Genomic DNA, 26,024 nt, shown 5'->3' with positions numbered 1-26,024 from the left:
GAACCTAGCCTAACTCATGTAATTTGCTGGATACACAAGTGGCATATTTGTAAAACAGTGAATGTGACCTTCACCATATGTTAACAGATAGTTATTCAGTCCCAGTAAATATTCAACGAATGTCGCATTCACTGCTTTATAAAATATGCTACTTGTCCTCAAAGCACAATATTATGTTAAATAGATCAGAACAAATGGGTGGTCAGCATAGTGTTTCACATCATGGGACTTCAAAGGGACCCTGTGAGAGCAGTAATATGGGAGCTACTACTGAGGACTTGTTTTCACGGGTGCAGGCTCATGGGTGCCGATATGCAGACCCTGAATTTACTACCTAGTTAGTCAATGACTTAAAACAAGCATGCAAAACATTAATACAGACTTTTCAGAATTACTGACTGTAGTCAGTCAACTGGTGGAAGCCCCAACTAGAAATAATGCTCTGTTGGGCCTTCTAAATTAATATATTATATAATTAATAACACAGATGTTTGCAGATGTAGAAGTAAGGGATAATTTGGGTAATCGCAATCACAATTACATTGAACAAACATAGTAATTACGTTTGCTGTAACTTGTAGGGAGACACAAGGCAAGGATAAGAATGCTAAACTTCAAAAAGAACCAACTTTACTAAGCTGCACTCCATGCTACATGATACTAAATGGAATGGAATTCTTGCAACAAAGAACACTGAACGAAAGTGGGAGCACTTTAAGGATGCATTTAAACAATGTCATTTGTCATTCCACTGTGCAACAAATATAAAAAGAAGAAACACTAAACCTAGGTGGCTAAATATGAATGTAAAAGGGCAAATTACCGAGAACAGACTGTCCATTAAAAAAAGACCACAAGGGTCACCATCTGCATTTGAAAACTACAAAGAATACAATAAGAAATGCAAGAGTAATAAAGATCAGCTAAAATAGATGAGAGACACATTGCTAAGGACAGTACAAAAAAATCCCCACATTTTTTTCAAATATATTAATAGTAAGTAGGAGAAGTCTGAACATATTGGCCCCATAAAATATGATCAGCTTATTGACTAGAATGGCATCAGCAGATTGGGAAAAGCAAATGTGGCACCAATATTCCAAAAAGGGCAAAAATATATATATGGAAACTAGAGACCAGTCAGCCTAACATCAATAGTATGTAAAATATTGGAAGGAACGATAAGGGACCACATCCAATAATTTGCTGATGAGAATAGTATAATTCGTGCTAGCCAACATGGATTGATGAAGGGCCTTTTTTGCCACACCAACCTATTAACATTCTTTGAGGAGGTAAGCTATAATTTGGATAGAGGAAGAACTGTGGATGTAGCCTATCTAGAGTTCGATAAGGCATTTGATACAGTACATCATGAACGCTTAATTTACAAATTGAGGTCCTTTTGGCATTAATATTGTGTGTACCTGGATGGAAAACTAGTTGCAGGAGTGAGTGCAAAAGGCAGTGAATAATGGCATATTTCCTAAATGGTCTAAAGTGGTGAGTGGTGCTGTCCTGGGACCAATTCTTTTTAACTTGTTCATAAACAATACATGTTAAAATATTGATATAGTCTAGCCCATCAACATCAGCCAAAGGAACTCAAGAAAACTAAAAAAAAAAATGACATAAAAAGAAAGTTTTTTTAAACATATTTTTGTATATATTTAAGGATGAAAATTAATCCCACTGGTGAAAACAACGTGTATACAGCACATCTTGTGAAAACATGGGTCACAGGGTGTGAACTCTACCTTATGTGTGTGTGACAAAAAGAATTTATGCCGAAGATCAAATGTATAATGAAACAAATCATAATATCATACATAATTATAAACCGGTATTCCCTTCACCAACAAGCCACACACTTCACACCAAGCAACCCTGGCTCGCTGAGGAAAAAGGACCTCCAGATAAAGGCTCAACATACCAGTCTGACAAACACTCATGTGATAGATAGGGAGTGGCCTCCCTAATCATCTGGGCTTACATATACACAGCTCCTCTGTTCACTCCCCCAGAAAGTGACATTTTACGTTGCAGAGAAGGGGACAGCCCCTGGTCTGTAAATTGCCATCCGAGGACAGGGATATGAAAATCACCACCCTCCTGTGTCCACCCAAGCATCCCCATCATGTAGTTCAATCTCAGTGTTTGATGATGATACAAAACTAAAACAGAGCAATAACTACACAATGGCATATAGCAACTTTACAAGAAGGCCTAGTTAAAATAGTAGGGTGGGCAGTGAGATGGGGGGGGGGGGGGGGAGAACCTATGGGGGATATTGGGGATGGAAAAGGACCTGGCTTTGGTGTTAAAACCACTTGCTCCCTGTGAAAACCAGGACAAAAAAAAAAAGGAGTGAGAAAGAAAGAGCTGCCAATTTAGAAAAATATCTAAAAGACATAAACGATAGCAGGAAGACAACCTTAAAATGTGAGGTCTTCCAAGGTAATGTCTCTGTTCAAAAGGATGTCTCTAAAAGGACAGAGAACACTAGGTTGAAATCTCAAGGTGTCACAGAAAAGGCAAAATTAGGGGATTTATATAAGCAACTCCCTGAATAAAAGTCTTGGTTAGGGAATGTGAGTCAAGAGGTTTCTGGAAAAGACTAGATAAAGCAGAAACCTGACCCTTCTGTCTACTGAGACCATACTGAAGAAAGACCAAAATACAAGTGAGAGTATTCCCCAGGGTTAAGCCATCTGTCTATGCACAAGACAAAGTAAGCTTTCCAAGTGCATTGGCAAACCATGCAGAAGTTGTATTTTTTATTAGCTCTGAGTAAGGTGGGCATGACAGTGAGATATACTGCTACTATCTTTTAGGACTTGAGTTTCAACAGCCATGCCGTTAAAGCCAGCGACTGAGAAACTGATCAGAACAGGGAGCCCCGTGCCAGTAATTCTGGTCTGTCTGGCTAAGGCTCATAAACTAGATGAATGAATGTGTCTGTATACCACGGTCTTATGGGCCAATGAGAATCACCTGAACCCTACAATCAGAAGGTCTACTGCAAATGCTAAAGGTCTTCTGGTCTTGTTTCAGACTATTTGTTTTAGCTTATTGTTTAACCTGAAAGCCAGGATATCCACATCTGTTTTTCCTGCCCTTGGCAGAGATTTTGGAAGATCTTGGCGTGCAGAGACCACTTTTCTAAGTCTAGATGTTGGTGGCTTAGGAATTCCGCTTGCCAATTGTCCATTATCTTTTCCAGGCATATGAATAGTCAAGAGAGTTGGAATATAGGTTTCCACTCAGAAGAGCAGCAAACTTGTTTCCCTTGACTTCTGGTGTCCCCTTGATTGTTTATGTTGCCCACTTCTGTGGCATTGTCTAACTGCACCCTGATGGGTGACTTTGCAGAAGGGAGGTCCAGTTTTGTAGAGATAATCTTATGGCTCTTCGTACCAGAATGTAGAAGAAGAGTTTCAAATATATTCCCCTGGACAGTCGGGGAATTGTTAACTCCATCCCAGCTTATAATGCTGACATCCTTTGTCACCACTTTCAAAAGGCATGTCAAAGAATGACTTTAACAATTCCTGGGCAGGATTGGAGATCCACCATGTCAATATAGAAGCACTGGGTAATCCAAGGTTTGGATCTGTTTGTTACACATTGTGAGGAGGTTTGGAATGCAGAAGCAAACAGAGGTGCCATTTTGACCCGAGAGTTTGCATGTGGGATCTTCGGGAAGTAATTTTTTCCTGAGAAAGGAGATTTTTCTTGGACTGGTACTTCAAAATGAAGCATGTGCTAGAGGGCAGACTTTGGAAGGTTGAAAATATAAGCCAAAAGTCTGAAGAAACTGAACTGTCCTTTGGAAATTTCAGCTAGACAAGGTTGTGGCTGAGGAGTCCTTCAGTAGGAGGTCGTTTATGTAACCTGTGACATGAGTGCGCTGGGATCGCAAAACATCCTGAAGTGGGAAAGCTTTTTCGTGAATACTCGAGTTGCAGAACAAGCCATGAATGGGAATGCTACTTAATTGGAAATGTTGGTCTCCCACAACAAAATGGAGAAAAGGGCTGATGTTGTGGATGATGGAGAGGTGTAGATAGTCATTTTGTATGCTTACAGATGCCATAAATTTCTCTTAATTTAGAGAAGCAATGTGCTAAAATGCCTTTTTACACGGGCCTCAGCTTGTATAAAAAGCAGTGTGAATAGTGAGCTTTTTACAAAGCATTTGCAGTGCTTTCAGCAAGCCTTGTTGAAGCTTTTAAAAGTAACATTCAGCTTCATTTTTTAATTGTTGAACACAGATCCTAATGGGAGTTCTGATTGTTACTTTAAACAAGCTGCTAGCAGGCCTCAGAACTAATTGAAGCTTGCTGAATGCCTGCTAAAGTCTGCTAGCAGCTTGCTTAAAGAGACCATCAGTAACACTTTGGTACACAAAGAAATCAATGTATTTTAAAATTACAGTATTGGGGCAGATGCCCCCATTTGATTTTGGGACTATGAATAGATTTGAATAGAAACTTTGAAACCATTCTGAACGGGTTACACCCATTGCTTTTGCATGAAGTTGGTGCAAGGCAGTCATTAAATATGCCTCCTTTTGGTCTGAAGTTGACAGACTGGAAGGCAAAAAGCAAGCAGAGCGCAGAGATAAAAAATTATTTTTTGTATCCTTTTGAAATAATAGATTGGACCCAGAGGTCCAGGATGTTGCAGATCCAGACACCAACATATGTCCTCCCACTCTAAGGAGTGGGGGAGACCCATCATTGTGGGGAGGATTTCTAGTTAGACTCGGTGAAGTTAAGAGTTCAGGGCTTGCAATGAAAGGAAGTGTTAAGACTTTATTTTGAGGTTGTTGGCTGAGGAGGATGAAAAAAGCCCTTTCACAAAGCAGAAGTAGTAGCTGTAGGAGTTGGAGGCTTAAGCTTTTTTTGTGGGGTAGGAGTGCCCTTTCCCCCCCAGTGACTTCCTTGATGAACGTATCTTGGGATTTTCCAAACAGGTGTTCACCATCAAAAAGATGTGTTAAAGATGCTTTTTACAAGCAGGTTCAGCAAACCAAGCTTTTAGCAACAAAATCACGTGCATATGCACGTAGATAAGGGACATTTTAGAGACTTGGAAAATTACAATTTCCTGAGCATCTGCACATAATAATAAGGGGGAGGGTGTCTGCTTCAGTTGTTCTAAGAGAGCAGGGTCCTCAAAAACAGGTTCCAGGTCTATGGTCATATGTACAAACACAGAAAAGGGACGGCAGAAAAAAGTCCCAGTAGTCCATGAAGTCTGCCCCTTTCATTTTATTGGGTTTTTTCACTTTTTTTGTTTGAGTATAGATCTATGCTTAACCCAAGCATGTTTGAAAATGCTTGCTGCTGACTGACCCACTACCTCTGCTGGAAATCTGTTCCAAGCATCAACTATTTAACTCAACTAAAACTTTATGAACTCCTCCAGTTAACTTGAGGTCATATCCCCGTGTTCTTGATCTTGAATATACTGTCCTCTTGAACCTTGTTCACCTACTTGATGTATTTAACCGCCGCCCGCCATATAAGGCAATGACAAGCGCAAGGCGGCTCCAGGAGCGTACAGCGCAGCGATCGGCGGTGCGCTGTGTCCCTCGGACACAGCGGATCACGGATTAATGGAAAGAGCCGAAGATGTCGGCTCGGTCATCTTATCAGCTGTGTCCAATCACAGCTGATCGCATGTAAATGTCCGGTTATCGGCATTTCTCTCCTCACAAGCTGTCCCGCTGACAGCTTGAGAGGAGAGGAGAGCCAGTAATCGGCATTCCTCAGAGGGGACATGTACACTGATCATCAGGGCACTGATGATCAATGTGCCTTGATGATCAGTGTAGACCCATCAGTGCCACCTGCAGCCTCATTAGCGCACATCAGTGAAGGAGAAAAATCACTTATTTAAACATTTTATAACAAAAACTAAAAAAAAAAAACTTTTTTTTTTTTTTTTTTAAATTTTCAGTGGTTTTTGATTTGTTTAGCAAAAAATAAAAAACCCAGAGGAGAATAAATACCAGCAAATGAAAGCTCTGTCTCAAAAAAAAAAATGATAAAAATTTCATATGGGTACAGTGTTGTATGACCACGCAATTGTCAAAGTGTGACAGCGCTGAAAGCTGAAAATTGGCCTGGGCAGGCAGGGGGTATAAGGGCCCTGTAGGCTAGTGGTTAAAGATTTCAGTCATGTCTCCCCTTTCCCTCCTGAAGTCGCTCTTAATATGTTTTATCCGTTTTTCACCATTTTTGTTACCAATCTCTGGACTCATTCTATCTTATCAATATCTTTTTGTAAGGGAGGTCTCCAGAACTGGATAGTATTCTAAATGAGGTCTCACAAAATAGGATCTCTCTCTCTGTAGTGCTGACCTACACTGTACCCTCAATGTTGTACTCTGTCTTTTTCTCTAGGTGCATTATTTTATGAAACCATTGAATTGCAGTTTCCACCGATTTGACTAATCTTCCAGCAATGCCAAATCATGTTCCATGTTACAGACACCTCCAGGTATATCAACCCTATTACATACCTTTGTATCATCAGCAAAAAGACATACCTTGCCCAACAAACCTTTAGCTATATCACTTACATATAAATTAAATAAAACAGAACCTAGTACAGAGCCTTGTGGTACACTACCTGTGATTGGTCTCTGTTCTGAATGAACCCCATTTTCAACAACGCTCTGGTATCTATCCTTTAGCCAACTGCATATCTACTGAATCACCAAGGGTTAAGCCCTAGCTTTTACAACTTTTAAATTAGATCATTATGTGGAACTGTATCAAATGCATTGCTAAAATCAAGATAGGCCATGTCAACAGCACCACCCTGGTCCAAAATATTGATAACATAGTAAAAAAATCCAATCAGATTAGTCTGACATGATCTGCCCTCATTTAGATGACCCATGCTGTTTGAATAGATGAAAACACAAATCTTGTGTTAGATCTTGTGGTTTGTACAATTGGAAATGATTCCCAAATTGTACAAAACACGTCTCTGTTCTACATATCAGAGTTTTCACTATGATCATTATTTAAACATCTGCCTTTTACAAAGGATCGATCAACTGGCCACTAGTGGAGATAGGGTATACGCAGAATGTAGTAAGTCATTAAGATTTTTTTGTGCTACCTGGAGAGGATGTGGGACAATTATATCTGACATTGGACACAACTGTAACATGTACCTATGTTTACCCAACATTGATTGTAAAGTCTCCTATTGTAATCCACACTGGATAACCTGTACAGGGCCACCACCTAAAGTCCACTTACACTGATTGACTGATTCCATTCTATAGATTGTTATACAGGCTAATTATCACAGCATATTAAATCTGAAATCTGGGCAAACATCTGCCAGCGATTTCTGAAACGTTTTGCCATTCTTGTGATTCAGACACGGACGATGGCCAACAAACCTGAAACAGCTGTGTACTGTTTGGAATAAAAGGCTTTAAACAAATAATGCTGTGAGCATGGAACCCACCCACTTGTTCCCTGGTTAGACTCCGGAGTCCTAATCAGACACAAATCCATTTTTGTCTGTCTCCATGTAGAGCCTTTTACCCATGGAAATGCTACCATCCAAAAGAAACGCATTGAAGATCCATATTGAAGACAACTCCATGTGACCTGGAAGATCATTTGTCACAGTATTTGTGACAAAATTTTGACTAGTTTTTTTTTTTTTTTTTTAAGTTGCTCAACACAATGGCTTCTGACCTTTCATTTAGAAGCAAGGACATTCATTAATGTTAACCACCTCTTACAATTATACTTACCAGAAGCATTATCAAGGTTTTCACACAGGTCTGCAAGCAATTGCAATGCCCTCTCCTTCCGATCATCTCCATTTTCATTACTTGTATCTGTGTTCAGTTCCTGTAGGCATTCTTTGATTTGCTGCACTTCATCAACCTGGCCTGCAAAGGCACTGCGCATGGCTTCCTGGAGCCACCGCCTTCTCTACAAGACAATAAAGTCATGCTTTAGAAGATACAGAAATATTTCAAATCAATCATCTCTCAACATATGTGTATATGACACATTCTATACCTTGCCCAATCCCTGTTGAAGCGAAGAATCACTGTATTACTAGCTGTTTTCTGGTTTCCGTGCTGAGTAGCTGCCCTGCTGCACTGCGAAAATAATGGAAGGTGGGGGGGGTCACTTGCTCAGCACGGACTCCATTCAGAGAACATTTTGTATTGATTTCAATGAATGCAATGCGTTTTCTAATCAGACAAGGGGGCGAAGTCACAATACCACCTAGTCCAATCAGAGAATGCCTTGGAAGCCTAGGTGATGATATCTCCAGTGCTCAGAAGCCTCAGGTCACATATCCCAGGATGCTTCACTCTATTCACAGAAGCCAAAAGAAGGCAGGCCTGGCATGCATCATCACGGGTTCAGAGGCCTAAAGAAGGAAGAGCCACCTGATGAGGTCAGAGGTGTGGGCCCCAGGCTGTGGCAGGAATGTATTGGATCACAGCAGGACAATGCTGAATCTGCCAAGCAGATTCAGCCGCAAATCCTCATATTCTCAGTCCCATCAAACAGATTTTTATTTTTCCCCGACAGATGTGGAAATTAAAGAGGAACTTCACCCCATCATACAAATTACAACAAAAGCACCTTTAGAAATGTTTGGTAATGGCAGTCTACCGATACTTATAGATAATTGCAGGGTTCTTATTCTTTGCATAGCTTTAGTTTGATTTTCCTCCGTATTCTACTTGCAGAGCAAATTAATCCTCTCCCTTTACTTCCTGGAACTCTGCCTAGAATTCTGGGTCTGCCACCTTAAACATGTGACAAGAAGTTCCCAAGATGGTGCCACGAGGCCCTGGTTACATCACCAGTGCCTTAAGAAACCAGGTGGAGAAGCAGAAATTGTAAATAAAGCATGAGATGTTTGTTTAACCAAATGGTTGGAAGGTGATTTCGTATCAAAATACAGATCTGTATAGTGCATTTACTTTGACCCTAGATGCCTAAAAGGTTTTATTTTCCATTCTGCTGGAATAAACAACTTGTTTTGTTTAGACCCCATTCACACTTGCGAATGGGGCTGTTAGCGATTACATGCGAGACCCAGCAGGGGTTCCCGAAAATTAGCTGTGGGAAGGAGCCCCATCAACAGCAATGAGAGGCTGGCAGCTCCCGCAGCTAATCACAGCAGCTCATATAGAATCGCTCATGGAATGATTACCTGTAAATGCGGGTCCCTAGATGTGAACTGTCTGCAAGTGGCTGTGATTAGCTGTGGGAGTCAGCAGCCTCACATTCACTTCAAAAGGGGCTGCCACCTGCAGCTGATCATCCAGAACTCCCACTTGGTGTGTATATAGATTTTATTCAGGATTTATATAATGACAACAGTTTGCGCAGCGCTTTATAAAATGAAGGTAGACATCACAGTTACAATACAATTTGGCACAAGAGGAAAGAGAGGGTCCCGCTAATTTGAGTTTACAATCGAAATTATATATTTATTTTTTTAAATTAAATTATTTATTTTTTAACCATTTTTTCCTTGAGAGGGTCTCTATCACAGGCAGAGGAAAGGACAGAATATATGCTAGGGATAATCCTACTGTTTCAAGGCCCTTACAAAAAAAAAATGCAAAAAAAAAAAAAATTTAAAAAAATTCTGTTTTACGGCTACAACTAAGGATTATTTTCATAATCGATTAGTTGGCTTTTTATGGTTTCGGTTAATTGATTAATCAAGTAAAAACCTCAAAAAGTGAGGTGTATAATTTAGTTAATGTTATTAGTTAAGTTAAAAAAAACAAAAAAAAACACACGACAATTTATTCCTAAATATCTATATGCAGTAATGAATATAAATAACTAGCTATATGGTTATAGAAAAAAATATTTGATCCATTCTCAGAATAACAGGAGAGATATACTGTATATACTATTAGATGTTGAATTTAGTACACAGACTCAGAGATACAAATTTTTATTTAAAAGGGAAAAAAAAAAAAAAAAATGTTAAAAGATCTGTTTTGCAGATTTTCAGACAGGATTGTAATATAATATTATGCTGGCCATACATGAACAAATTCTTCCTTCAAATTTTCCCATCACTGTGGTCAAAAGGGAACTTCGAAGGAGTAGAATAGAAAACTTCTCAATCTAGCAAGTTTTCAGACAGTGTATGTGGATTTTCTTTCAGAAATTACATTCATTTTAAAGTTGAATGTTAAAAGCATGTGATATTTTCAAAACAACATTTGTCCATTCGTTGAATGGACAAAGAATTTTCATACAAATATTCTCGCCCGAAAATCGATGTGTATTGCAAGGTTAGCACCTACTATGTTCGGCCTTAGGTGATCCTTGAAAACTCATTTATTCAGGGAAGCCTACCCCAGCCTCCACCTAAAAACTGTACTCCAGCCATCTCCATCAGCTCATCCCTCCTATTCCTTCTGTATCAAACTGTATTGTAATTGTACTGTTCCCCTTTATGTTGTAAAGCACTGTGTGAACTGTTAACACTTTATAAATCCTGTATAGTAATAAGAAGAAGACATTTAGAAGCAGCAGCATGCTTTTATCATCTGTCATGATGGGGTTAATGGTACAAAACCAGCATATAATCACTACTAGAAGGAGTTAATTTATACTGTGAAAGTAACACAAAAACACACGATGTACAGGCTTGAGCTTTGTGTACGCTGCACTACATTTTCTGATATGTAAATAAAAAATGCATTAATCGGCTGACCGACTGATTATGAAAATAGTTGACAAAATATTTCCATAATCGATTATCTTGATTAGTTGTCCCAGCCCTAATTTACATATACAGTGCTCAGCATAAATGAGTAGACCCCAACAGATTTGTCAGAAAACCTTTACTTTCCTTTCAACATTTTCTATGGGATACGCAACGCTGTACATAAATGAAATTTATGTCATTTTCTTTCCACAAATAGAGCTTTCGTTTGGTGGTATTTGATATATCTCTCTCCCTCTATTTTTTTTTTTTTTACTTTTTGCTATAACACATATCCAATAAAAAACAAATACACATTTCTTCATAAATTTAGGCCAAAATGTATTCTGCTACGTCTTTGCTACAGAAAAAAAAAATCACAATAAGTGTATATTAATTGGTTTACGTGAAAGTTATAGCATCTACAAATGGCGGTATATACACTGGAATTTTTTAATTTATTTTTTATACTAGTAATGGCGGCGATCAGCAACTTATAGCGGTACTGCAGCGGGCATTCTGACACTGGGTGGGAATTGACTGCCACTGACATCTCCAGTGACACTAATAAAGTGATCAGTGTTAATAAAAAGAACTGACACTGTACCAATAACACTGGGCAGGAAGGGGTTAACAGTGTGCTGTTTTACTAGGGAGACCTGGAAAGCCAAACTGGAGTGATTGTTTCCCAGGATATGTACACTGCAGAGGAATGGCACATATGGGTGTTGTTCACGCAGAAAGCCTCTCCTAAAGCCCACCTAGAATTTGCCAGGGCCCATGCTGAAAAAGAAGAAGACTACTGGGACTCTGTATTCTGAATTCACATATGTACTGCTCTATATTGAAAGAGAAGATGCTACCATCACTCCATGCCCTTGGTTGTTGTGCACTTTTCCAACATGACAATGATCCAAAACACACATCTAAGGCCACTGTTGCACTTCTGAAGAACAGGGTGAAAGTGGTTCAGTGGCCAAGTATGTCTCCTGATCTGAACCCAATCGAACACCTCTGGGGAATCCTGAATAGTCAAGTTGAGTATCACTCTCCATCCAGCATCCAGGCTCTAAAAGAGGTAGTTCTTGAAGAATGGAAAAAGATAGATGTTGCAATATGTCCCAACTTGTTCATTCCATGCCTAGAAGACTTGGTCCTATCCCTACAAATCATGGAGGTAATACAAAATACTAAATGTAGTAGTTTTTGTTGTGGGGTGTATTCATTTTTGCATCAACTAATTGGAGCATAACTGAAGATTTTGTAAAGTTATATTATTAACCTTACTTTTATGTAATGAGCTAAACAAATGTTCTATAAAACACACACACACGTGTGAGCACAATATAGTAAGTTTTTATGGTAATTTCAAAATCACAGTACTATAGTTTTTGTTTTGTTTTTTAATTTTTGGGGGATGTACAGGGGATGAGATAAAGAGTTTTGTGGAAGATGTGGTAACACTGAAGTGAAAGCATAACTGAGGCACAGAGACATGGGTGTTGTGAAGCTTTATTAGACCCATTTTGATACATGTGGGTCAAGGGCTGATTCACACATGTGCAGTGCAGATTGAAGCTCAGGTTTCATAGCTAATTGATACAGTAGTTGTTCAGTGGTTCAGGTCAGGTTTGCATCAGGTTCAGGTCACGATTTTATCCTGTTCACAACGGATGATGTGCGGTTTAGAAACGGTTCCCATAGAAGTCAACAGCCTGTAATCCACACCTGAACTGGACCACACTGCTCAAACATCGGACACAACTCTTTTTGAGTCCGCGCTGAATCCACACTGCCAGTGCACTGGACATATGTGAACAGGTACCATAGGAAGCAATGTTATTTCACGTCATGTGGATTGGATGTGGTTCAAACCACATCCAATCCGCATATATGTGAACCAGCACTTGAGAGTCTGGGGAAGTGAGTGGCAGGAGAGTACTCACCTTTGACAGTTAACATACAATATTCCTGAGGCACTGGACATGTGCTTATTTATTTAAACTTTGATACACTAGGGGGCGGTTGGTGTTTTGTTCAGCTGTTGGGGGTTGGTATTGAAAGCACTTGAGTGCTGATGGACATCTGAATTATTTTCTAATAAAGACAGGGCTGGATTCCTGGCTTGTCAAGTGTCTGTTAAAAGTCAGCAGCTGCAGTATTTGTAGCTTTCTTTTTAATTTCTTAAAACAGGACAAAAGTTTCTCTATAAGGCTGCTTTCACACTAAAAGAGTTTTAAAGTGTTTTTGCATTAAATGAAAAATGCTTCCCTATGTATCTCTTCACACTGGTTGGTTGTGGTGTAAAAAATCCTGCTTGCTGCATTTTTGGGGCATATTTGGTCAGTTACCACCTGCCTGAAATGCATTGAAAATGTGGCAAACACACACTACTGTTGCATTTTTGAGTCACAGTCCTGTGAAAAACACACTACAATTGCAGTAATAACATGTTAAAATCACCGCAAATATGCATTTATACATCAGAATAGTGTCAAGGTGCCCTTAATTAATACATAACTGGGTTACATTTTGTAATGAAAAGTGAGCTATTACACACACCCATGTATCAAGCTATGGGGTCAGGCTTGATTCATGACAGAATGCTTCCTATATGTTAGAAATCCTTTATACCCCACAGTGAACAGGTGAAACTGCTGCAGTGAGATACAAATGATTGTTTATAAAAGATATACCCAACAAAACACTTCATCCACCATAAATACAGCACAGGGAGCTAGAAGAGACTATTACGGTATTCAAACAGGTCTTTATGGCAATAGTTCTCTCCCAGACCTGGAAACATTATTCATAGAAAATGCATGGTACTAATCCCTGTTAAAACTGCAAGGAGAAAACATATGAGCTTTCAGGGTTGTAAACACAAATGTACTCTGTTTTTTATCACTACCATCTGAGGCCAGAAAATTGAAATTCTTCTGCAGGGCAAACACTTTCCTGGACTCCATCTGTTTAAAATCACTGGGAGCAGCAAGCAAATGTCAAACTCAGAAGAGCACTTATCTGTACTCTCGGTAACATACTTTAATATGACATAATGCTACTACAATAAAGCAAGGACAGTACAGGGACCAGTTTTACAGCAGAAGTGGCATACACACGGCCTTAAACCTTTCCAAAATGTCAACCACATACAGCATGCCAGCAAACCACTGACACAAGGCCACCTATATTCTGTGTAAAACACATTACTAAAATAGATTGAAAAGGATTTTCTGAACCCCCGTGGCAGAAATACAGGAGGGTCCCCTCTTTGCATCTCACAGGTTGTGAAATTGTAACATTGGATTTTCCATGCAGTGTCATCTGTAGGCGAAGCAAGCCATTACAGCACGAGTGTCCAACTTTTGCAGTTCCTGGGCCACATTGGGAGAAGAGGAGGAATGGTCTTGGGCCGCACAAAAAATACACTAACAATAAGGAAAACGGAGGAGCAGAAAAAGTGGGGCAGAGCACAAGTTAATGATCACTGATATGGATAATGTACCCGAGTAATAAAACTTCATCTTTTTTGTAATATTTTATTATAACAGTAGAAGAGGGTAACATAAAACTAATGTGATATTTGACAAGGTTTTTTTTTTTTTTAACAAATTAACCCATCAATATCTGGTCCAATGGATGTAGTAACAATTCTCAATAAATTTTCAAGGTGCTCATTAGGTATTTTGGTTCTAATTTTGCTCTTCGGGAGCTTCATCCTTGAAAATAATTACTCACAAATATAGGTGCTCCCAAAAACTGATGAATAAGGCATGATTTGTGAAGAGTGGGGACATGAAACTTATAAAAGTTTAGGCAAGAGGACACCTCAGCTGCATGTGTTCAAAATGTTGAAAAATACATTTAAACTTGGTGAAGTAAGTTTATGATTTTGTCTTGGGCTGTATTCATAGCATCTAATCCCCAACAACCAAGTGCAAACAATAGCACAGCAGGGTACCTTGTCTGACATGACTAATGGAAACTTGCATAAAGAAAAAATGCAGTTTGTTATTGCTAACCTGTTCTACAAATGATAATTGCCACAATGTCATATTGGACCAATAATTTCAGCACTTTGTGTCAAAAACTTTAAAGCTGTACTCAGGGGCGGACTGACAACTCATGGGGCCCCCGGGCAATAGGGGATCATGGGGCCCCTGTGTCCTTGCCCAAACTCAAAAAAGTCTATGAAAAAAAAGGTACCAGGGGCATCTCATGGGGCCCCCTACTGACCCCGGGCCCTCAGGCAGTGCCCGAGTTTCCAAATGGTCAGTCTGCCTCTGGCAGTACTAAACCCAAAACCAAAAATGGAATAAAATGCAGTTTACTAAATCAGATGTGGTGGATGCATTAGTTTTTTGTTTTTTGGAGGGTTTTTTTAGATTTTTTTCCCCCAGTAACACACCTCCTGTATTAGAGTTCCTCCACTCTGGATGAATGCACGGAGGAGAGAGCAGAGAGCAGCATTGTTAGTCTGGGGGGAAGGGAGTGTTAGCAGTTGCATACCTAAAGCAGTATTAGACCCAAAAATGTAATATATTGCAGATTACCAATAAAATATGTGGTGGCTGTATTAGTTTTTTTTCCCCCACTGTTTTCATCTGGTGATGTGGCCAGTAACACACCTCCTGTATTAGAGTACCCCCACTCCGGATGAAGGAGCATAGGGGACACATCTGGACTGCAGCACTCTTAATCTGAGAGGAGGGGAGATGTACTAGCAGATTTAAATACACAAACAAATTGAAGCCAAACTTCAGCTCACACTTTATAAGCAGTTATAGCAATATTTATTTCTTGTGGGGGATAAAGGCTTTACCTAAAATAAAACTTGATCATTGTAAGCACCCCTGTTCATTTTGAATGGTTAGCGTCATCGTTATGACAGATGCATCTGCAAAGAGCTTGTTCTTTTGAAAAAACACACATACTGGCCAGATCACCAGATGAAAACAGAAGAAAGTCAGTCTAAAAAAGAAAACAAATGCAGCCATCACATCTAAGAATTGGTAAGGTGCAATAAAAGTTTGTTTTTGGGTTTAATATCACTTTAAACAAGTATACAAGCAGGACCCTACTCTATAAGGAGTGACAAAATTGTTCCTGGACACAAACGCAAAGTATTAAAGTGCATCACCAGCCAAAACTTTTTGTCTAGCGTGGTGAAGGGTTAGGACCTCTGCTTGTTTATACTGCTTTCTGTAGCCTTGTTGGGGAGATGTTCCCCCTCTTCCTGACCCAGTAAGTGCATGTCACCATGACAGGAAGCGAGGAAAAAAAAAAAAAATCTCCCAACAGGGACAGAGAGGTAAAAACATTGTTTCACTTTTAGTAGAATAGGGGAAGGACAGAACCCACAACATATTGTTATTGCTGTCTGTGTCCCCAGCTTCTTGTCCTGGTGAAAACATTTTAATCCAAGAAGTCAGGGCAAACCTCTTCAACAAGGCCACTGGAAGCAATAAAAGCGTAGAGAGAAAAAACCCCACAAAAGGCAACAGGTTTTGATGAGTTAAGCAGTCCATAGATGGGTCGAACATTCGTCCGAAAGAATAATCGGCCGTTTTTCGGATCGTTAGTGGGTGAATTGGTCGGCCATTTTTTGTGATTTTGACACTTTTTTTTTTAATCAGTCATGTTGGAAAAAAAACGTCCGATTTTGTCCATCGGATGATTTTCACTGCAATGATGGGCAAATCGGCCGATCTTTTTACCGATTAAAAAAAATGCGCATGAGCCGTGACCTGCAAGAAAAGAAGAAAAAGAAGAACATCTGTATCTATTTGTATCTATTCGTTCAGTCGGCCGACGTTACCACCATTGTTAAAAAAAAAAAAAAAAAATTGTCCGATTTTCGTCCCGGGTACGGCCGGCAAATATAATAGCGGTGTCCCTGCAGAGAGCTCCGCTATTATATTTGACATTTAAAAGTATAGCAAAGTTGCAACATTGTATCTATTTGTATCCATTTCGGATACAGATGTTTCTATTCGGATACAAATAGATACAATGTTGCAACCTCTATACTTTTAAATGTCAAATATAATAGCGGAGCTCTCTGCAGGGACACCGCTATTATATTTGCCGACTGTAGACGGGACGAAAATCAGCCAATTTTGTTAACAATGGTGGTAACGTCGGCCGACTGAACAACCGATTTTTCGTTTTAAAGAAAAAAAAAAAAGGGACGGTTTTCTCCCAGTCTATAGCCTGCTTTATACTATAAGACCCAATTCACACTTGCAAATGGGGCTGTTGGCAAATACATGCAGGAGACCCAGCAGGGCTTCCCAGTGATTTGCTGTGCACGGCAGCCCTGGAAAGCAATGGGAGGCTAACAGTTCCAGCACCGAATCGTGTCCACTTGCATGTAATTGTTCTTGGAGCGATTACCTGCAAATGATCAATCATACGAAAAATGTCTAGGACCAATCATTTGCAGGTAATTGTTTCATGAGCAATTACATGCGAGCATCCAGCCTCCCATTGCTTTTCAATAGGTCTGCCACATGTAATTGCAAGTGTGAATGGGGCCCAAAACAAATGTAGCCAGGCCCCTGATTACATATCTCTCTCAGTACAGGTTTCCTTTAATATTTTTAAGCCCACTCCCTTTCCAAGTTCATTAACAACTACAATATATTTTGAACATCCAACTGTAACCCCTCTACACAATATGATACTTGGGTATCTGACACAAAAACAAAGAACATGTGTGATATGACAACGATAGTGCATGCCATAATTGTGGGTGTAGAGAACAGATTGTATAAAGCGCTATTCAGTTTACATATTATGCATTGGACACCGTGAAGGAAAAAGTCCAAAGGGTAACATTCCCGTAAAGATTCACTGAAATATACAAAAATGCAGCTTAGTCCTACCACTATACTCTTAATCAAATACAAATAATTTTAGATGTTGAAAAGTATGTTCATCTTAAAATGGGTTTGTTTCTTAATCCTATTCATTATTTACAAACAAAGAACACTGAAAAATGACATGTAATGAGATTGATTGCGTTGGGCTGCTACAGTGTCACAGAAGCCGTGGAATCCAGGAGAGGGAGGATTAAACCTTCCGAACAGCCTGCAGCTCTGCACTGCCAGAGGAGTTTAAAAAAGGAAAATGGGATGTAGCAAATGGATAAAGACCCAAAGCCACTGTAAACATAATTCCTGTTTAAATTCCAAATGGAGGGTGGCCAAAAAGGGGTATTAACATAATACCTATTTTGGCTTGAGTCCTGAACTGAATACCTAATGCGGACATGATTAATATTTGGAAAGTGCAAGACTTTACCTTGTAACAAAAGTTCTTACGTAGAATTTATAAGTTCCACCCTTCTTCGTTACATAGAATGAGGGAAATATTGATCTCAAGATTACTTCCTATGGTTTCACTGACCTTCATCCTGACATTTGCAGAGATTCTTATATGTGTACAGTACAGACAGGAGAACATCCCATGCTCCAACTTACTGATGGAGAGCCCTTATCCTGATGCCTGGACAGCTATATTGCAGAGTAAGCATTATGCGCTGTATGACTAAGCATATATAGGGCAATGTTTTGAAAGCCGAAAGGTGCAATGAATCTTCTTTATCAAAGAGATGAGAAGGAAACAAAACGACAGCGGCACATTGTAGTTTCACATAGCTTGTGATTTTTAGCTGATCAGCCTGGATGAGGGGGCAGCATTCATTATTTATTATTAGTATACAGGATTTATATAGCGCCAACAGTTTGCGCAGCGCTTTACAGTATAGGGGAGACAGTGCAATTACAATACATTTCAGTACAGAAGGAATAGGAGGGCCTTGCTCGTGGAGCTTACAATCTAAAGGAAGGGGGAGGCGATACAAAAGGTGTTCAGATGTTCTTCCATATTTTCACCTGGTGATCCTGTTCTAGGGTGGCTATGCTCACTAACCCCACTGTTTCTATTGGGGGAGCACCCAGATTGGACTTCAAGGGGGTCTTCCTCACCTTCTCTCCATTACATGGGGGTTTGTGGATTAGTAAGTTAAATAAGAAAAATTGCTTTGTTTATGCTTGTAGTTCAGCTCAAACGAAGTGCCAAGGACACTGCATTTCTGGCAATATCAAAAGATATTTTGTGTACTTACTGGAAAATGCTCTTAATCTGAAAAATAACAGCTAAAGTAGCCACCACACAGGTCCAGAACAAGGTATGGAACAGGAAGAGGCAGTATTTTCATGTTGTAGGGGGTTAGCTGGGCATTGACAGTCCCAGGGAAGGCTCGACAGAGCAAGCTATTGGCTTCTTTATAATTTGCATGCTATTCAGGCTCCTATGTGCAGCAGTAAGCTCCCCTTCCCCAGTTCCCACTTTATTGTGTGTGTTTTTGTGAATAGGGGGTGGAGGGAGGGTGTTGAGGTGTTCAGGTGCAGTTCTCTACCTGCCACTAGTTTGTTTCTACAGTATCCCATATGCGCAAAGATTTCCCTTTCCCATTAACCTTCTTGACCCTGGATTATTTAGGGGTCAAACTTGCACCACAATATTCTACAGTTTACACCATAACCTGTTATCCCCTCCTTCATTACATATCAAACCTCTGCCAGTCTTGGAACTTTCCCTCCTTGTCCCAGATAAAGATTGTCAGTGCAATAAAAATGGACGTATTGCCCAAGGCTTTAGATATTACTTTTAGACCTTTCCTATGCAAGTTTCAACATTTGCCCCATCACCACATCTTATCGTTCATTTGGGGGCATAACCAATCCAGAATACCTTCAGGGTACTTAATGTTCCCTCATGTAGAAAATCATTATAAAGCTACTCAAATCCTTCAAAATGTTGGTTATTTTATGCCTCCAGGATATCCTCTGGTGAGTTCTTTTAGAAATTCCAAATTGTGACCTGGTCCGATCACCGTCATACTCTGGCTTGCTGCCTCTTTCACAACCCTCTTCCCTAAGCCCCTGATACTGTACCTTACTGCACCGTTTGTCCCCTTCATATTATTTACACACACACCCCGCTATGTAGGTAGCACTTCCTACCTGCCAGCGTGTGTACAGCAGAGCAGAGATCAGTAGATGGCATAGTGCTGGGTGGAAGGCGGAGGTGAGAGTTGGGAGAGCTAACATTTTATAATAAGCAGGTGATTGGTTGCTAGGACCAGTAGATCGCAATTGACGGCTTGGCGACCCAGCTGGACTGGATCAAAGCCTGGTCTAGAAAAACTAACTATCCCCACTTTCTATGCCCTACCTGAAGGTCTAAGTCTCTTCTGAACCCGCTTGGTCAACCTATTGTCTTTGGTTCTATGATGGAGAAGATTCATCAATACACTATTTTTTTCTTGAAACAGGATAATTACTGTACCCTCCTATACTCAGGATACGCCACATATGCTCCAGTTTTTACATAATATTATGGTCCCACCTGAAACTATTCTGGTTTTGCTGGATGTTGAGTTACTGTATATGTGTATTTTCCATGAGAAGGTGATTCCAAGGGTGACATCTTTCCTCAATGAACATGACATTACTCAAGAGCAGCATAACGTTTTCATGCTTCATTTACTTGATTTTCCGCTGACTCTTCACTTTCTCTGGGTCCCACTAGCTCCAAGTACAGGGTACTGCAATTGGCATAATTTGTGGTCCATCTTATGCAAACCTGTACCTGGGAGGAATGGGAAGGACACTGGAAACGTCAATATTTTCTGGTTATTTGTGCCATATTGTATCTTGGTGCAGATAAGAATATTTGTTTTTTGGATGGGTCTGGTGCACATACTACACACATTTGTGAATTATCTAAATTTGAAATTTACCTTGTCTTTTGCTCAGAAACCATTAACCTTTTTGGATAGAAGCCTGACTAAGGAACCTGTTGGGGCCATTTCCTCCTCCTTATACTGTAACCCTAGCACTTGCAATCCTTTACTGCATGCTGACAACTTCCCTCCACCAAAAAAGTTCAAAGACATTCCCATTGGACAATATCAACCTATCTCAAGAAAATGTTCAGATAACAATACCTTTGAGAAGGAGGTTAAAGAAATACGTTTAAGATTGAATGCGAGAGGCTATGAAAATAAGTATTGAAGGAAGGCCCATCACCGTGCAAAAAGCTTTAAGACAAGAACCTCACATTTAAAAGGATAGAAATTATAAAAAGGGGACATCTATCAGCTTTAGAATTCGATATACTTCGAAAGTAGAGCAGATTAGGAGTATCCTCAAAATACTGGCACTGATTATATGATGACTCAACCATCTCTGGGTTTCTGCCACCTACACTTTCCATTAATTACAGATTTACCAAGTCTATAGGTAATTCATTAGTACAATTGTTTTGTTAAAAAAAAAAATATAAGCCAAGCTAATCATAGGCAGCTTTGTATTCTCTGAAGAAGAAAAAAAAAAACAAAAAACAAAAAAAAACAGTGTCATCCACCTGCCTCAGCCAACTGGAGGAAGCTTTGTATTCACTCTGAGAATACAGAGCTGCCTATGAATGGTGCTCAATCTGACTCAATTTTGTTCCAGGTGTGAGATGGGAAGGTCACATGGCTGTATACAGCATATAGCTGAGGCTATATAGAGTTTATACAGCGCGTACAACAGGCACACTTGGTAGAAAAATTATTTGTTTGAACCAGCTTGGCCCAAACGAACTAGCTAAGGGATAGTAAATCAGGAGATCAGCTTTAAGGGTACATTTTGGGGCAGGGTTTGCACTACGTGCAAATGCACACACAGTGCCAATCAATTTGCAGACTCCTGTCTCTAGACACTTTGCTAATTGCAATACAGAGGGATGATCCATGTTCTTCTAAGCTCCTGCAGCAGTTTCTACGTGGGGAAGACCAAACAACCCTTCAAAGTTAATGTTTCTGACCATATTTCAGATATTTGCTTGCCCATAGCGCAACATGCTACTTTCAAAACATAATGACAACATGCCACTTTTTTTTTCTTAATTTGGTATATTTGCATAGATAAGTATTTCCCAGTTAAACATGTTAGAGCGTCATGCCTTTTTGCACCTTTTTTTACGCCGTGATGTCACATACCTGCTGGCATCATATTAGTTGTTTGCACTTTTTTCTTAGGCACCATGTTGGGACAATTTAGCCCCATTTAATGGCCAAAGCAGATGTCAGGCGCCTGCACAGCATCCTTGCTTACCCCCTCCCCTGCCCCTCTATCAGCAGTGGGGCCACATTAGCTGAGGGAGGGAGAGAAAATAAAGTGTTACTAAACCCAGGACCCTGCATCCACTATATCTGGTCTCTCACAGTACACACAACATGGAAGTGTAATTATTTTAATAAATATAAACTGCTAAATACCTTTTCTCATCAACAGTTAGAGTAGTGACTTCAGCAGAGCACTGATTAAACTTTGTAGGAGGAGCTTTCTTTCTGCTCTAGGAGGATGTAAAACCCCTGACCTCTGCCTGGACAGTGCTGATTGGCCCTGTGCTGATCACATGCACTCTCCCAAGGAGAAAAAAAACAAAACAAAAAAAAAAAAAAAAACAAAAAAAAAAAAAACACACCTCTCTAGCAATACACACTAAACTGAGCATGTGCCTATGGGTTCAGTCTGTCTTATCAAGTGGACATTTGAACAAGAGGAGGGGCAGAGAACACAGGATCAAACTGCCTTTTAAACAATGCAAAAGATTTACCCTTTAGGTTCCACAGTGAGTATAATAAAGCATGCTTTACTGCATATACAGACTGATTTTACTGTTGTGGGTTTAGTAACACTTAAGGGAGAAACACTGGAATACTAGTCAGTACCAGTTTGAAAAGGAATATTTGCTTTGGAAGAATAAATCACCTCTAACGTTGGGTGTCCTACGTGTATGGATGTTGCTGCATTATGTAAAACTATTTGAATAGTTTTTTTACATTTTAGAATGGGGTGCCGTGAGATTGTCCATAATTTTAAAGGCTGCTTTGCATGAAAAAAGGCTGAGAAATGCTGATCTATACAAAACTGCTGACCATTGGGACCAAGGACTATGCCATCTGCTGGTATTTCCAAGCACTACATTTGTCGATTGTATTACACGTGAGTGCATTACTTTATTATCCATTTTCAGCAAGGTTTTATCATTTTACTAGACAGAGTGGCGCTCTCTTCTTTTTGTGCTTTTTTCCCCCCTTACTATGTTCTTCTGTACAATCTGGGAGAGCACCCCCTGGCCGGATATCACAGGATTTTATTACATGCCGTATCTATCTCAATTTATGTGAGTGCATTATCTGTTTTGTTTTTTTTAACCTGTGTATTGCTATATATGCTACACTCAGTCAGTAACGCTTTCTCTTCCTTTTATTGGTCTTTCTCCACATGGGTTTTGGTGGGAAGCACCTCAGACCTTACCTAGAGGAGAGACTACAGACACTGCTGACGTGTGAACCTTGTATTCTTGAAAAAAAACCCTATTGAACACTTGTTGACAATCTTGATAATGACAACTCCTTTGACATACTATACCCTGATCACTTTTTTGCTTTGGGAAGTCTGAGTACATCCCTATTCTTGGGGTGTACTTGCTCTATTACCATACAGCTAGGTCACTTCCCTGCCCCAGGGTGTAATTGATTAGTGAATGAGCAGTAGCAGAATTATAAAAGGTCACCTCTCTGCTTTTAATTCCTGCCAGCATGGTCCTGGTTAGCACATGCTCATCAAGCAGACTCTGAGTGACTCCTAATGGTGCCATTCTCTCTCTCAGTGCTGTTGTACATGATGTTGTAATAAAGCCAAATTCAGGCACTTAACTAGCCACTTTATTAGGTACACCTATTCATCTGCTTGGCAAAACAAATTGCTAATCAGCCAATCACATGGCAGCAACAATGCTTTTAGGCATGTAGATGTGGTGAAGACAATTTCCTGAAGTTCAAACCAAACATCAGAATGGGGAAGAAAGAGGATTTAAGTGACTTTGAATGTGGCATGGTTGTTGGTGCCACACGGCCTGGTCTAAGTATTTTGAAAGCTGCTGATCTACTAGGATTTTCACACACAACTCTTTTGGGTTTACAGAGAAAGAAAAAATATCCAGTAAGCAGCAATTGAACGAACAAAAATGCCTTGTTGATGTTAGAGGAGAATGGGCAGACTGGTTGCTGAGACATGGTAGGGTCAAAATCTGGCATAAACAACATGAAAGCATGGATCCATCCTGCCTTGTATCAACGGTTCAGTCTGGCGGTGTTGGTGTGATGAGGTGGGGCATATTTTCTCGGCACTAGCAAGGTGTACCTAATAAAGTGGCTGGTGAGTGTATAATAATGTAATAGAATGTTCAAAATCAACAAGACGTAAAAATGACAGACACAATCACATCACTTTTGAAATTAACCGAATTTCCCACAACCCTCACTAGTTCCTTTCGCTGACCTTCACTCCAAAACTTTGTCCTGTAGTGATGTGGAGGTCAGAGGGAAAGAAAAAGAAGAAAAAAAAAAAACACAACAGTGAGTAAAGGAACATAGATCAATTTTTCCAGCTATTATAACAGCTGGCTTCATAGGACGATTCTTCAGTAGGATATGAAAGCAAGGCAGGTTACTGGTTTTTTTTTCAGGTAACTGGCTTATTTTGACATTGGTGACAAGATTACTTTCATTTTATAAAATTCAGGTTTCACCAATAATCCCTTACAAGTCTAATGTATCAAACCAATATTTTTTTAAAAAGCCCTACCTTTTCATACAAACAAATAGCACAATAGTCTGCTGCAGAGGAAAAAGATGCACACTTCATCCATACAAAGGAAAAAAAAAAAACCCAAAACACCTTTTTGGGGTCCTCAACACCAAGAAAATGATGTATGTCCACTCAGGGAGTTCAGAAAAAAATAAAAAAAAATAATTACATGGTGCACCAATGGGAGGTATTAATGATCACTTTGAATCTAAAGGATGCATACTTGCATTTCCCAATTCATCCTGCACATCAAATATTCCTGAGGTTTGTGGGTTTTTTGAAACAGGCTTTCTTCTCTGGCAGTTATGTGCCTTGCCGTTTGGTCTCTTGGTATCACCCAGAATCTTCACCAAGATTCTAATAGAATGGACGCCCTATATCTTTGCTAAATTTCTCCAATTCCCTTCTTGAAGGACAATCTCACCAGAACAGAAAGTTAAACAGGATCTCCAAATGGTCCTTGTCACCTTGAACAGTCTGAGAAATGTCCTCTTGATTCTTATTCAGGCCAGAGTTTTCTTGAGCCACAAGATTGACTCAGTAGCTCAAAAATTATTTTCTACCAGAAAATATGATCTCCAAGAACAGTATAACAAAGTAGCAGGTCACTTCAGTGGCCACCCTAAGAGTGATCATGAAGTTCTTAGGTTTGACTATTGCTGAATACTGCCATTGACTTGGGTCCAGCTGCGCTCAAGAGCCCTGCAGTCTTTACTTTTGTCTGTTGGGCAAAGTTGCCCCATTAAAGATTACCATGAATACTAGTTCTTGAGGGATAAATGTCCAAAGTCATCAAGTTCAGGGAGGTTTGTAGGTCAAGCGTCTAACAACCTGAGAGAAATAACTGCAGTACAGAAAGCATTATAGGCCTTTCAGACATTAGTAAAGAATCAAAAAGTACAATTGTTTTCTGATAATGCTCTCACGTGGGCATAACTGAATCACCAAAGAGGCACAAGATCTCCTGAACCTTATTATAGATGGCTCAGATTTTGTTTTGTGTGGAAGAAAATATCTCCACAGTCCACAAGAGGAACATCGAATGATGTGGTAGACTTCCCCACTCAGGTGTTTTTCTGCAGATTAACAGTAAGTGTGGCATGCCTGCCGTACATTTGTTTTCAGCGAGAACAGGAAAGTAGAACATTTCTTTTTGCTAGCAAAATAAAAAAAGATTCTTAGATTAGATAGATGCCCCAGCCCAAAATTGGAATTTCAGCCTGGAGTATGTTTTTCCCAACTTATTTGTGAATTGATCGAGTGCTCAAAAAAAAACAAAAAAAAAAAAAAAAAAAAAAAACACACAACACACACCACCACACACACACTAGGGTCTGGCAAAGACAAGGTCCCTAGTGGCTCAGAAGAACATACTTGGCAGATCTTCATAGAATACTGATGCAACCTCCTTGGCTTCTGCAATTCAGACTGAATCGTCTTCTTTTTCCAAGAACAAGTAGTCCATTTCAGGTATCAACTCTTCCAGAATTTCTTCAAAGTGGAGCTGACAAAGATCTAGCTCTTAGTACTCCCCATGTTCCAATTTCAGCACTCTTGCTTTCT

The 26,024-nt window shown here is 39.8% G+C and overlaps 1 protein-coding gene across 4 annotated transcripts in view; it reads right to left on the bottom strand.

The window, feature by feature from the left end:
* The window catches only part of HSPBP1 (HSPA (Hsp70) binding protein 1), a 60,188-nt gene that overhangs the window by 22,805 nt on the left and 11,359 nt on the right, over window positions 1-26,024 (bottom strand). For 2 of the 4 annotated variants that reach the window (XM_089691018.1, XM_089691021.1), the window contains exon 3: window positions 7,793-7,971. In XM_089691018.1, coding sequence (XP_089547144.1) covers window positions 7,793-7,971 — 179 coding nt within the window. Of the gene's footprint in view, window positions 1-7,792; window positions 7,977-26,024 lie in introns of all 4 variants that reach the window. The other 2 variants (XM_089691020.1, XM_089691019.1) reach the window with 1 other exon arrangement.

This window comes from Staurois parvus, unplaced genomic scaffold (genome assembly GCF_062004578.1).
Source record: "Staurois parvus isolate SC_StPar_1 unplaced genomic scaffold, SC_StPar_1.0 ptg000548l, whole genome shotgun sequence".
Taxonomy (NCBI): Eukaryota; Metazoa; Chordata; class Amphibia; order Anura; family Ranidae; genus Staurois; species Staurois parvus.
Note: the sequence above shows the minus strand (reverse complement) of the source record. Positions and strands in the feature narration are given on the sequence as shown.